The sequence below is a fragment of the Lates calcarifer genome, linkage group LG10, assembly GCF_001640805.2.
Source record: "Lates calcarifer isolate ASB-BC8 linkage group LG10, TLL_Latcal_v3, whole genome shotgun sequence".
Lineage (NCBI taxonomy): Eukaryota > Metazoa > Chordata > Actinopteri > Centropomidae > Lates > Lates calcarifer.
In genome coordinates this window covers 18,475,902-18,489,892 of record NC_066842.1, presented here as the reverse complement: position 1 = coordinate 18,489,892, position 13,991 = coordinate 18,475,902, and the positions used below count along the sequence as shown (strand labels likewise).

Below are 13,991 nucleotides of genomic sequence, written 5' to 3'. Positions count from 1 at the left end.
TTTTCTCCCTGAATTTATTGTGCCTTTGTTGACCCTTATTTCCGCTCATGTTGCACTCACCCCCTCTATCTCCAGTTCTCATCCCTCCTCTCTCCACACCCTCCGTCTAAACACAATGATCCAGCCATGTGTTCTTGGCTCTCGCTTTTCCCCTTTCCTTCCTATTCACGCTCCCAGACCCCCCCCACTCCACCCCGCCATTCCCGAAAGACGGCAGCTCTGGCTCCTGGACCAAGGAGCGCTGTTCTTGCAGCACTAAAGACGAGGGATCATAAACGCTATTTTCCAGCAGCAGCCAAAAAGCCTTCTCACTTTCACTTGGGCTTCACTGCGACTAACTCTGGATTTTACAGGAAAGAGGTGATGACTGGTTGATTTTCTGCAGGAAAAAAGCATCGCATTCACAGCGCACATGTAGCCAGGGATATTAAAAATAGAGAAAAGGGTAGAGAACAGAGAGGGGAGTGAGAGCTGGGGGGGATGAGGAGAGGAGGTAGATTGACACAGGCCCGGCTGATATCCATGGGAACTAATAAACACTTACAAAACATGACAGGACTGCGGAGCACGAGGCCTCTTGGCCAGAGCAGTGTTCAAAAGCCCTATGTAGTTTAATTCCCCTCTCCAGGAAGCGTTGCTCTGCTTTCCACCTCAGCAAACAAGAGAAGGCAACATGTGGATGCACACAGAGCCTACAGCCCTTTACTTTGTAAATGTTCAAGACTGCCACCCTTTACATGTTGGCTGTCGTCTCATTTGTAGGAGAAATGCTTAGCTATAAACTGCCTTTGGGGCCTCCTGTGAAAATGTTAAGATCTTCAGGACACACACACACACACACACACACACACACACACACACACACACTTGCAGAATCACGTTCACAGACACACACGACGCTGCTCAGGTTCTCGTGTTGGGTAATGATTCATCAAGGTATACGGCTCTTTCTATCAGGCAGTACCTGAGCTTGTTTTGGCCTCATTTAAAAACCAAGGACACCACAGATTACACTGTTGGCTAATTATTGATGACTGGCCACTTTCACTTCTTTTCTCCTGTTGCTCTGCTCTGGTATCCCTGCACCCCACCCATTTGTTTTTTTTTTCTTTTGCAATGTCTTGTCTTTCTTCAGGCTTGTAGGCATTTCTTCTCCTCCTCTCCTCCTAACGGCTGCAGGCTCACCTGTCCAAACAGTCTATTGTTCAGAGTCAAAAGCTCCAGGCCTCACAGCCTCATTCTTGCTCTCTCTTTTCATCTCTTTCTGCCCTTTCCCTTCATCTTTCTGTCCTTAACTATTATCCTGCCCCATTAGCTTCCCATTTAACTCACTCCATGACCTCTGTTCTGACTCACATTTTAATTACAGTTCCTTTTTTCAAATTTGAAGGTCCTTCCCATGCTTGTTTTATAATTTCTTTCAATTCTCCTTATCTCTGTCTGCTTCCTCTACCCTCAAACCAGCCACCCCCCCACCTTCTTCCTGTTCAAGAGGGATCAGACAGATTCATGTGGTCCGTGTGGTTTCGCGCCGTGAGCTACATGTTCCATCATGTGAAAGAGCTTTACCGGAAGAAAGCACTTCATCCACAGATACCGTCAGCTCTCACAACTTTTCAAAGACTTTGCTAAACCCCTCAGAAAACTCAGCTCCTGCGAAAGGTTCAAGCCGGTTCTTTCTTGCCCCCCCCCCCGAAACATTCTGTTTCACTGAGCTATTTCCTGCTTCTCTCCCTCTGTAATTTCATAACTTTCCATACAAACGCCTCCTCCACTCTTTGCGAACATTTGTGTGGTAAGGGGAGGTGAAATTCTGGAGCCATTAGTTTATTTTAGGATAAAGAAAACTTCCTCTATGCCAGCACTCCTCCCCTCATACGTACACAGTCTGTCTTCACTACAACACACACACACATGCAGCTTTGTCTGTTCTTGGTAAAGTTCTCCCAGGCAAGTCTTTGCCATAAAAGGCAGCAGATGCCTCTTTCTCCGCACCAGATCAGGGACAGATCGGGGCAGGCCAGAAGGCAGGAGTGGAGGGGAACTGAGGCTAGGGCCAGGCACATGTCTCTGGGCTGGGGGGTGGGGGGGCAGCCACAGCCTGTCTGGCACCAACAGGAACCAGTCCATGTTACAGGCTCATGGTCCAGAAAACCTTGTCAGGCTTGGTGTAATAACACAAGTCTACTCAGAGCCATGAGAACATCACATGTGCAAATGTGATGTCTTTTGAACTTTTCAAGCAGACGTGGAAGGTGAGAAGCAGGAGGACAGACATGCTGGTGTTTATCTGCTCGAGAAACCATAAGGAAATAGGGTTATTTAGTCAGGTGACATGGAGGTCAGTGCTGCTGAGCTGAGGAGTGACTTACCTGACAGCTGTTCAACTCTGTCTGTTAGCCACTCTCTTAACCTTTCACTTTTCCCAGCAGCGCCACCTCCCCCACCCTCAGCTCTCTTCACTCACTACCGCTCCACTTGTACAACACCACCAGTACCCCACTTACACACTACGTTGCACACATAAACACCTGTGCCTTCAAACACACACACACACACACACTCGACTCTGGCTGTAGCCCCCTCTCTCTTTTCATGGCCAACCCAGCTGGTCACAACAGCTGCGTCACTAGCGAGATCCCATCAGAGCCGTAGAGAAAGTCCAGAAGAAGTGAGTCCTGTCTGGTCTGAGAGTGTGTGTGTGTGTGTGTGTGTGTGTGTGTGTGTGTGTGTGTGTGCAAGCACGTGTGTCCACCAAGGCTGTTCAGTCTTGATTTGAGCGTGTCAAACATACATCGTTCTAGCCTCACACGGGTGAATATATCAGCTGCTGTGTGCTAGCAGACTATGTGCCTGCAGAATACTGAGTACACTTGGTTCTAAAATAAACTTTGCGTAAAGAGGAGCAGCCCTCTGGCAGGTACACCACAATCCTGTCTCATTACCAGAACCTGGTTCCAATTAATCCTGGAATCACTCTGGGTCGCATTACAGAGCTATGCTGGAGAATTAGCTTAAGTGCTTTCTCTAAAATACTACAATTGGCTACTAAAGAGCTCCCCCTCTCTCCCCTGGTGCACACACACACACACAATCCCCAACGCTTCAGCAGAGGAAATGTTCAAACCATGCCGAATGATTTTTCCATAGTTAGTTATCACCTCAACACCAAATCACGCACAGATCCCATCAATGCTGACGATCATGAAACCTATGAGGTCCTGAATGTTCTTTTAATTGGTTCTTTCTGTAATTTGGACAAAACTAAACTTGTTTAACAAAACCCATGTAATGACTTTCCCCTTAAGCCTGTGGCTCCTGCCAAGTCAGATATTGCACAACTGGTGCTTGAATTGGCCTTCTGGATCACAGAGGAATCTAACTATTGGCATATGGATGCAGTTAATGCGATCTGCAAGGGCAAACAGCACGTGCAACCGTCCAACAGTAACAACAAAGACATCTACCATCCTCTCTCTCAGGCAGCTGCTTCTAATGGTGATCTGACAGATTTCCTTTGAGCACCATGACTGTGCAAAATGAGCAATTTAGGTAGTGCAAAATGATCCCCGATCTAAAATCAAATGCACTGGTACTCCAAGGAAAACACAGTAAAGCTACAGGCAGAAAATAGCTTTATCTTCATCTTCAGCAGAGATAAAGAATACTGAAAACATCTAAACTACAGGACACTGTCGTTATCACTCTGGAACAAGAAGAGGAGGTCCAGGGTGCAAAGATATGCTCTTCTTGCCACCACCTGTTCTTCATACAGTACTGTTTTACTGGAAAACAGACTCAGTGTCTATGATAAGGATATGAGAGATAAGAAGCGCCACAGGCAGCAATCAGAGGTCTTTATCCAGGAACACCAGAGAAATCAAACACTTCTAACTGACCTGACCTTCGAACAATTACCTGATGGGTTAGAGAAAGAATCAGTCAAATGTCAGGAAGTTGGCCCCTCCTTTGTAAACTGATTGTGGGGTTCATAGCATCCAGGGTTAAAAGAACTGTAATAAAACATCAATAGCAACGGGAGATCATACCATTCTTTACTCATAAGACCAGAACTGAGTGAATGAAGCTTCAGCTTCAGCTTCAGTCAGGAGTATCAGTTTTCTCCAAGCCTGGCCCCCTGATCTATTTCAGGATTCAAATTGGACGGACTCAATGGCTCTTTTCCCTGAAAAACCACAGACAGAGGAGCGCAGGCAGTCTGAGCACACCAAAGCTAAACCACAGCAGCCATTACGGGGCTAAAAAGAGACAGAGTTGAGGATGGACTAAACCAGAGGTTCAGCTTTGCAGCGTTCAAGTGGACTGAGTAGCTGCTCTGTTAAGAGTTGCTGCTGAACTTTCAGTGTAGTAAAAGAGCACTGACCCACAAATACTCATCAGTTTTAGTTCTGGAGTGAACAGATAAGAAGGGAAGAAAAACAAAGGAGGCCCAGCTGCCACCACTTAATCAGTAGCATCACTGGGGGTGTCAGCAGCACTGTAAATCAGTAAATGAGAATTGTAGCCAGGGTGCAGGCCTAAACATGTGCACACGCACGCACACACACACACCACACACACACCACACACACACACACACACACACACACAATCACACAATTCAACCAATGACCCTACCCCAGCACAGTTCTGGCTACCTCCTCGTCCCCTTGTCATCCTGTGCTAAATCCCATTTACTGGCTCTCAGGCCTGCAAAGTAAGGACCCCCTACCAGCACCATAATGGAGCCTCATCAACATCACAACACACATGTGACAGGAAATGGGGGGGTTCTGGTTGAGATAAGACCAAGCTGCTGGTTAAGCACTTGGCAAATGTAACCTTGTTGGAAGAGGGTTAGCTCCGACATGATTTGGCTTGGTAGGCAGCGACTGATGTGGATGATATAACTGAGGAGATGAATGAGATTTCCGTATGCTCTGATCAATCCAATCAATTTAACTGAATGGTTACTGAATCAAATAGTTAACAAAGTGGGAACATGTGTGTGTGGTGAGGCGTAGTTTTTTCCCCACACTGTTCAAGCAGCCAATATTAGCAGAAAGCAGCCTATTCTGAAAAAGGATTGAAGATTACGTAACATATTCACTCTCAGGGGACTACACTGCTAAAGGCTATCTCAGCTACGGTATCTTCGTCAGTATTTATAGTATCTAGTATTCAGACCTGCTTCCAAGCCAAGGGGACTCAACCATTCACTGAAGGAGGAAACAGGTTAAAAGTGGAGCTATAAACAGGTCTATCCCCCCCCCCCCCTCCCCAATAAAACCTAAAACTATGCATCCTTGTTAACTTTGATGAAGTGTTTTTTGTTCAGTTTTTCCTCAAGATGTCAGATTTGTGAAAAACCCCCTTTTGTCCCTCCCAGGCAAATACATCGAAGGTGTATTTCCTTGGTAACCAGCTGATTTCTTAAGCAAGGCAGCTGAGTTCCCAGGAAAAAAGGAGCAGTAGAACTTGTCTCTACCTGTCACAGGTCTTGCAACAGACATAATGATATACTGTACAATGACACTCTCTGCTGTGTTCATTACATTTCACATACAATCTGTTAAGGGATCCTAAAATGGTGGATTTTCTCCTCACTATCACTCACCACATCTTCACAGGCAACAGTGGTTTCTGAGGCATGTGCCCTATGGGCTGCTGCTTGGAAACACACCTGTCCCCAGACTTGAAAGGTAAGAGGAAACTTCAGCAAAGCATTAACGGGGGCGACCTTTTGCCTGGAGGAATACACTCATAATGACTGCATGTCTTCTTCACATGACACACAGTAAACACACACAGAAAACTAGGGTAACATTTGCCCCATTCATTCCGCTGTGACATGGGTATTTTTGCTTGAATTGCATAAATTCTCCACGTGGATTAATCATGACTGGGGTTGTTGTTTGTGTCCCTTTGTATGACACACAAACACAGCTAACACTCCTATTCTATTTGGGTCATGCGTTCTTTAAGTCTTACATCTTACTTGGTCATATTATGGCCTTTTGATGCCTGCTAAAGTAATGAATTTACACAGCACCTTTATCCATAAAATGTAGGTCAAATGCTTTCCATTAAGAGAAAATAGTATGTTATACTAGTAGGGGAAAGAAGACAAGAACAAACAGTCAACCAGACGCATATATTTTGAGTTCTAGCCCTTATGCTTATTCTGTTTCCTCCGATTTTCAGTTTACTCTGTAGACTACAATGTAGAGTTCAGTAAGTTTAAAAAAAAGTCAGCTGTCACTGTGATTTAAAAAAAAAAAACCTCTTTAACTTGTCTAAAACGTTTAACGGGTGTCTTAAATCATTTATTAGACTAGATGAGGAGACAGTGTCACATTTCTCTTGCTCCTGTTGAGTCTTGTTACTGAGAGCTGCAGGAAGGGGAATGAGGCATTCAGTACTACACGTCTCCCAGCGCCACTACCGGCTGGTAAATTGCTGTGACCCCGGAACCAGAGGTCCAACGCATGTGTAATTACTGCATAGAAGAGACACTTACGTATCTCTCATACAGAGTTATACAGACGTAGTAACACTGATTTAAACACAGGTTACTGACTTCTCCGTTTACTGTCAGATAACAGTTGGGACATGAATACAACGTAGCGTCACGTTTTCAACTTGCAGCCTCTGTTAAAGTCACTGGACCTCTGTAACACCGTAATAAATGTGGTGAAGGTGAAGTGCGACGTCGGGAAAAATTAGATGATACAGAAAAAGTGCAGTGGACGAGGTTTTAGTCTCTGCGGAGAGAGCAGCAGCATAGGACACGGTAACAAAAGTAAAACATCCTTTCGTCGGACTGTGAGGTTCTCTGTCGGTTCGTCAAAGCGTCATAAAAATGATTAAAAAGTCACATTTACAGTACAGGCTCGACTGCGAGGTTCCAAGAAGATACCACTATGTGAAGTTAACATAACTTCCGAGTCTTACCTTAGTACTTTTCCGACTGCCTGAAGCACCATTTTGCAACTTAGTCCGTTTTTGGAGTTTCTCTGAGAGTGCATGTCCGTCTTATCTCCAGAAAAGGAGCAATAATCTCCGACCATAATTTAAAACATGAAGATATGGTGTGAGAATATCCCCCCTACAGATTATTCAGTCGCAGTCTTTCCGAATCACACCAGGGTTTGATCTATGTGAAACTGTGACTCACTGCAGTGTAAAGTGAAAAACTTTGAGAAGACTTTATAATAGGCCCGCCTTCTCTACCCGTGCTGTCCAATCAGAGAAGGGGAGAGAGCTCGGTGGGCTTGCTCTCCTGACGTCCAAGTCTGCCCATGTGGACGTGGTTCGTGCTTTTCCCCTGAAGTGTAGCTACAATGTAGCAACAGGTGGTCAGCTAGTAACTGTGGATCACAATGAGGTAAAAAGGTGTTGCTACATTTTAAATGCGTGCTGTAATAGAACAGGTTCAAAGGAACATAACCTTTACATTATTCATTAATCATAATAAGTTTATCTGCCCTTACATTAATGGCACAGCAATATAGCTTTGACCTCATGTGAGCTGCTGCAGGTTTACTACTATTTGCACTTACATACATAACCTGTGGTTAACAACGTGTGTAGTGTCACTTCATTTCAATGTGAGAAATAGTGCCAGATTGAGCATAGTGTGAATGCTGGGACTACGGGCCGACATTCCTCCTGCTGATTCTGAACTTCACCTGGAGTCCAAGTATGACAGGCTGGCAGCAGTCAGGCGTGTTCAAACACGACTGCTGAAACTGAAGAACCAGTGAGGGAATCAAACAAAGCCTGTTTGAGAGCCAAAGGCAGACTTATAAGAATATATAGAGGTTTTCTTTGCGTGTCTGTGGTTTAAGGCTTTGCCAGAGGAATTGTTTGTAACAAATATTTTTTTGGAGTTTCATATTATGGGCATGACTACGGTGTAAATTCTAATTAAACTGTCAACAGAGAGCTGAGCCAACAACCCTTAAGTGCAAAATGAACAAGAGGAAATGAACACTGAATACTGGGAGTCGTGCGACTCATGAGAAGATTACAACTAGTGTTGAGGAGCTATCATTCCCTCGCCCCTGTTCCCTCTAATTATTGCCTCTCAACAAATGTCCTCTCTTATTCTCTCCTCTATTGCTCTGTTCACACATTTCTCCTCCCTTTCTTGTTTCGTCTTTACTCGCCTGTCCCTTTCATTGTCTCTCCTTCTCTTGAAAAAGTCTATTTTTCCCTGCCGTCTCCTCAGACGAAACTTGTGGGGCCACGGTGGAGCTGCACATGTGAGAAATAGTGGACCAGCTGGCTGCTGCAGCATGGACATAACACAAAGACACACACTAATCTGTGGGGATCTGGGGAGCTATGTGCACTGTGTGTATGTGGGTGGGGGCAAGTACTCACGAGATGAAGATAAAAGAGATTGTGAGGGTGTATGAGAGGACTGTGCCTATGTGTGTATGTATGGGAGTGTGTAATTTGCGTGTGCAAAGGTGCGCGTCGTGTCTGCAGAAATGCCAGTGGAGTGTGTTTACTGCGGACTGTTGGACCCTCTGAGGCGCCGTGTGTTTATGTTTAAAAGCCCCTATGTGATCCAAAGAAACAATCTAAAGGAATCAAAGGGACAGGCGCCTCTCATCCTGCATGACTGACTGCTTTCCTGCTCACCACACTAGGAGTGCACACTGGACAGGGGGCTTGGTGGGTGGAGTCGGGTGATGCACAGGCCCCGTGAGTGGCCCCTGCTGAGTGTTGGCAGTGGTGGTGAGGAGCAGGGGAGAGGGGAGACAGACCAGAACAGGGCACTGACTTTTTTTCCCTGACGCTAAATATAGCATCAGCCTGCCTGGCCGGGCCCATAAAGAATACACAGAACAGTGCAAAGAGAGGGAGGTGAGGGGGGTGAATGTGCCGTGTGTGTGTGTGTGTGTGTGTGTGTGTGTGTGTGTGTGTGCGTGCGTTTGAGTGTGTGGGCATGCATAAATGAGTTGGCGACTTAATCAGAGACCGACTAAGCAGGCGGGAGACTGCTGGGGAACTGGGGAGGGGATACAAGAACCTGTAACCAGTTGTGTTTTACATTTAAGAACTTGTTGTTGAACCTTTGTTAAATCAGAAAGCGTTTTATAGAAAAACATGTTTATATACTTACAGCAAAGTATTTAAAAACCGTATTTTGGTGTATGTGCTTAAACTCTGGTGTCAAAATGGCACAAGTATAAATATATTTCAAACAAACCCCAGCTCGTGGTTTGTAGCACAGTCTATCATACACACTGTATATAAAGTAATATGTGATATACTACAATGTAATATTGCTGTTATAGTTGATACGTGTACTTGTGCACTACTTGTGCCCACCCAAGAGAAAACAGTGTGTTGCTGTAATGGAAATCCCATGCTCAGGGAACTTTCCATTAATTTGCTCCTAACTATTGGATCCGTGCGGTCACTGAAAATAGAAGACATCCATTCAAGATCACTGGGGCTTGGCCTGGACCTGAGCCTCTACATTCACTGCTGTGTTAGCATGGACAAAGAGCAGTAATGAATGAGGCACAAAAACTTAAAGAGCAGGTGGCTTTTAAGTTAAAGTGGCCTTTTTCCTCGACTGAACAGGTCACCCACAGTCACACCTGTAGAGTTTGTCGTGTCATGCGAGCTGAAGGCTAACAAAGCGGGTGGAGACGAGAAACCGTGCCACTCTTACGCAACGTCTTACGTGGATGGAAACCAACGGCCGCATTCCATCGTCTGGCGGACAGAGGTTTACTCTTTCTTCTCTGCTAACGTCACAGTCACCTTCCCTTCCACTATGCGGGCAAGACATGGCATCACTCATCCGCCACCTTCATGCACCAAAGCCAGATGTTGCTGCACAGCGCAGATTAATTATTGGCACTACGTATACTCAACATAAACAGCCTACTTCCAATTACGTACTCATTTATTTGTAGGTGTGACATACTTGGAGTTACATTAAACATTACATAAGAATTAGCGTAGAGGACTGAAGAACTATAAAAGATGTTGATACTTCTGTACAAGCATCCGTTTTCAGTTTTAAAGTAACATACAGCACCATGTACATGTCTAGGACTGAACCACTGGTAGCTTGACTTTCATCAGTAGCTGATCCCCCCTCATTAAAAACACAACCACCCTGGAGTTACAGACAGTAAAAGCCCAGATTTAATTAGAAAACACATCACTCATTTAAAAGAGGGGAGGAGAAAAAAATAAAGGCAGTTCATGGGAAATCTGTGTCGTCACTGATCTTGTGAATGATGTATGCGTTAAGCCTTAATCTGATGAGTGAGGAAATAACAATAACGAAGGCAATAACTGATAAGACCAACAGACAACACAAAGAAGAGGAAAAGACCAAGGTGAGTGGAAAAAATGCAAGTAATTCAAATAATTATAGTGTTGACGCACCAGTTAGGAGGCGGTCATACACTGAAACAAATTTGTTGTATTGGTATTTGAAAAACTCAGGAACAAAGCTGCTGCAAGTTTTAATCTGATACAGGACAGACACACTGGACGATTAAACCACAGTAAAATTAGCACAAAAAAAACCTCTAACTTATTCAAATGAGTGGGACGTTTTGGACAATGTGCGTTAGCCTGCAGCGCTCTCTTCACTGCTCAGAAAGATGGATGGCTGGCCCAACAGGTTGGGTCTGAAAGTCAGCGGACATTCCACCTATTTGAGACAAAGAAAACACTGATTCCAGGCCAGCAGTAAATGAGTCACAACCGCAGCAGATGCGCCTTGGGGCTTGGCAACAGCTCAGTCCCAGCCCTGCCAGAGCGAAAATCTCCAGCCAACCACAGCTGAGATCAAAATGACGGACGGGTCGGGCACCCAACCGTGTTGAAACCAAAATTAATAAATAAAAATCAAGTTGCTCTGTAAGACCTTCAGTTGGTGGTGCGTTCTGGGTGTGTGGGAGTGCGTAGCGTGTTTAGGTAAGGTCTTAGCCAGTGAAAACAGCGCAGACTGAAGGTCTTTAGTGCCTGGGGGTTTTCTATAGGCCCCCGGATAAAAGGTCAGCAGGGCCAGGAGACACTCGGCACACTGAACCCAGCGACCTGGCCTGCAATACCAACCTCCTCAATTAGACAAAAGAGTGTTGTGTTTGCTGCCACGGCGAGGAAAGTGTAAATATAACAAAAATGCATCATCTGTCTACCACACTCTCCCTCTAAAAAAGAGAAAAAAACTGATCCTAGAACAAGCAAATCAGCCAAACTAGGTCCCAGTACCACCTTCACCCCTCCATCTTTAATTTCTACAAAACCCTGCAGATATACTGACTGTGTGCACTGCATGACACAGTTGAGTATGTGCAGTCTGTCTGAAGCGTTTGTAGAGTGTTTGTCTGTGCATGTGCAGACAAAACCTGAGCCAGAATAGGCAGCATCAAACCGCATCTGTGCTTAATGACTTTGTGAACATTTTCACTGCTCTATAAGGGGCTCACACCTCCGTCGTTATCTTTGTGAATAGACAATACATGGCATTTTAGATGTCACATTAATGTACAAAGACCTTTAAAAGTCTAACCAGTTCTTGCTCATCAGTTTTTCTTTGACCTGTTCTTTCCTTTCCACCTTTAAGTCCTTGAAGTCCTCTTTCCCTCTTCGCATGTGCGCTAATTTTTCTCCCTGGCTTCATCGCTCCTTTGCTCTGCATTCCTGTAGGGGAAGGGCTGCATGCAAAGACATGCCGTTGCTCTCTGCACACACAGCCTGGCTGAACAAAGACAAGCGGGGGAAAGCCGAGGGGAAAGACCGACAAGGAGAGTGAGCTGAAGGAGGTCAAGAGCAGGAGATGTGACACATACAGTTCTCGGTTTGGTTTGACTTGGCTTTTCTCGCTCGGGAGGTAGACGTGTGCCCTTCTTGCGCAAAACTGTTATGGTTCAAACTTCATGCTCCATTTAACAGCAGCAATGGAACAAGGGGAAAAATACTTAAACCACCCGATTGCCATTGCATTGTTAATCCAATTAGAAGTTAGTTTGGATTTGGAAATGATTTAACTGTTTCTGCAAACTTTCTGGCGCTGGAATGATTTCAACAGGAAGTCTGCAAGGAAGACAGAGCAGCCAAGTTTGAAAGACAGAGGGCCATGTTCTGACTGGTTTATGACTGAGGGAAGAGAGGGCTTAAGCAAGATGGAAGACAGGAGATGAGAAATCCCAGACTTGTGTCAAGACATTCATAAATCATCCATCTCCATGGATACTGCTTAGATTAACCACTATCATATCAGCAGGAGTTGACCAGAATGGAATATGAAGAGTAGACAGGGATGAAATGGGAGAGGGCAACGGACAACGAGGAAGGAAGTGAGAGCACAGGAGTAGTTAAGATCGGTTCAAGCGAAGGGGGTGAGCAGAGGGCACCAGAGGAGCAGGGAAGTGAAAAACAGAACAGAAAGAGAGCAGATGAGAGTTATAGCAGAACTTTTTGGATGAGAGGAGAGGAGTGAAAGAGTTCGGCTCAATGTGGGAGGTTGTCACAGCATGCCCCGTCCGCCCGCTTACACTCCACCTCCCTACATTCCTCAACAGGGGAGAGTCTCGATACATCCCATAATGCACCACCTGGGCAGCCAAACACCTGTCTGTCAAGTGTAAGAGCACGCACACACACACGCACACACACACACACGTACACACCATGAGAAAGGTGTACCTGTGAGTCCCGGGGCTCAGGTGCAAGGTCAGCCAAGATATAACGCTCAATGACCTGACGAGGCGACAAGGTTATGGATCAGTGATCAAGGTGGAGGAGAGACAGGTGAGGTAGCTGACCTGTTGAATAACCTGTGACATGTTACAGCACAGCCAGAATGTGACTTTGTCCTCAGGCCTTCAGGTAAAAGGGGAATGGTAATGAGGCTGTCTGTCCCTGTAATGGCTGCAGGTCGGCGGCAGGGTCACTCCATCATCAGTGTCACAAAGGCACAAAGACAGAATAAGAAAGTGGGTATATCGTGCACTTACAATGACTTATACCTTGTAACAGTAGAGTGAGAGAGCCCATCACTGCAAGGTAATAAGAAACAAGAATGTGATTATAGCTTATAACTAACTTTCCTGAAGGTGTTCTAACTTATGGCTGTCATGATATAGGAGTTATCATAGTGGCACATAAGTAAAGGTGAGTGCATGTGTGTGTACTTTGCTGGAGGAAACAGAAAAGCTTCCCCAAGGCTACATGTCTCCCCAGAACTCCGATAAACCTCAAAAATGGAAAAGAATGTGGCTTTTCCTTAGGAGAATATGATAAACTTGGCACTGAGGAGAGGACACACACACACACACACACACACACTCTAAACATGTTGATCTCGCAACTGCAGATAAAATTCAGAACATTTCTGAACCAAACCAAAACATTACCTACAGATTACAGCTCCAGTGTAACACAACAGTGGAGAGGGTGGTTTGGCTGTAGCTCTGGGCATGTGAGAGAGGAACATTCCTTATTTTTTACACAAACACACACACACACACACACACACACACACACACACACACACACACACACACACACACACACACACACACACACAGCGTTAGGTGTGAAAGCAACACTGCCACCTGCTGGCAACGCATAGGTGTGCAGAGCCTTATCAGGTAGTTTAAGTCAAATATAAAACCTTTTCACACCTGGAGGGCAGCAACCTGACTGTGGAGGCGCAATTACAGCTTTTTTTTTCTGTTTTGGCATTGGAGTTATGGAGAAAGCAGAGAGTGAGCTACATTACCACGCACAGTACCCACCCTTGGAAAAAGGCCTCTGAGTGCAGACATTGTCTGAAACTTACACAACCTCACAGCTAGACTGAGTTTTCCATTCTGCTTTTCCATTCCAGGTTTTATACTAAGGGTGTGGATGCTCTGTGTGTATTTTTTGCAACACTTGAAACCGAACCAGGACTGTGCTGACGCTGTGGAGGCCAGCATCCTTTTGAAGACTATAAAAGT

General features: G+C 45.3%; 1 protein-coding gene across 4 annotated transcripts in view; it reads right to left on the bottom strand.

The window, feature by feature from the left end:
* Positions 1-13,991, bottom strand: part of mob2a (MOB kinase activator 2a) — a 60,889-nt gene that overhangs the window by 9,371 nt on the left and 37,527 nt on the right. Inside the window, exon 1 of one of the 4 annotated variants that reach the window (XM_018663986.2) lies at positions 6,955-7,196. The exons of the other annotated variants lie outside the window; for them this stretch is intronic. Within the exon in view, the coding sequence (XP_018519502.1) occupies positions 6,955-7,070 (116 nt within the window). The 5' untranslated portion in view covers positions 7,071-7,196. Of the gene's footprint in view, positions 1-6,954; positions 7,197-13,991 lie in introns of those variants that run through there. 4 annotated transcript variants of the gene reach the window in all.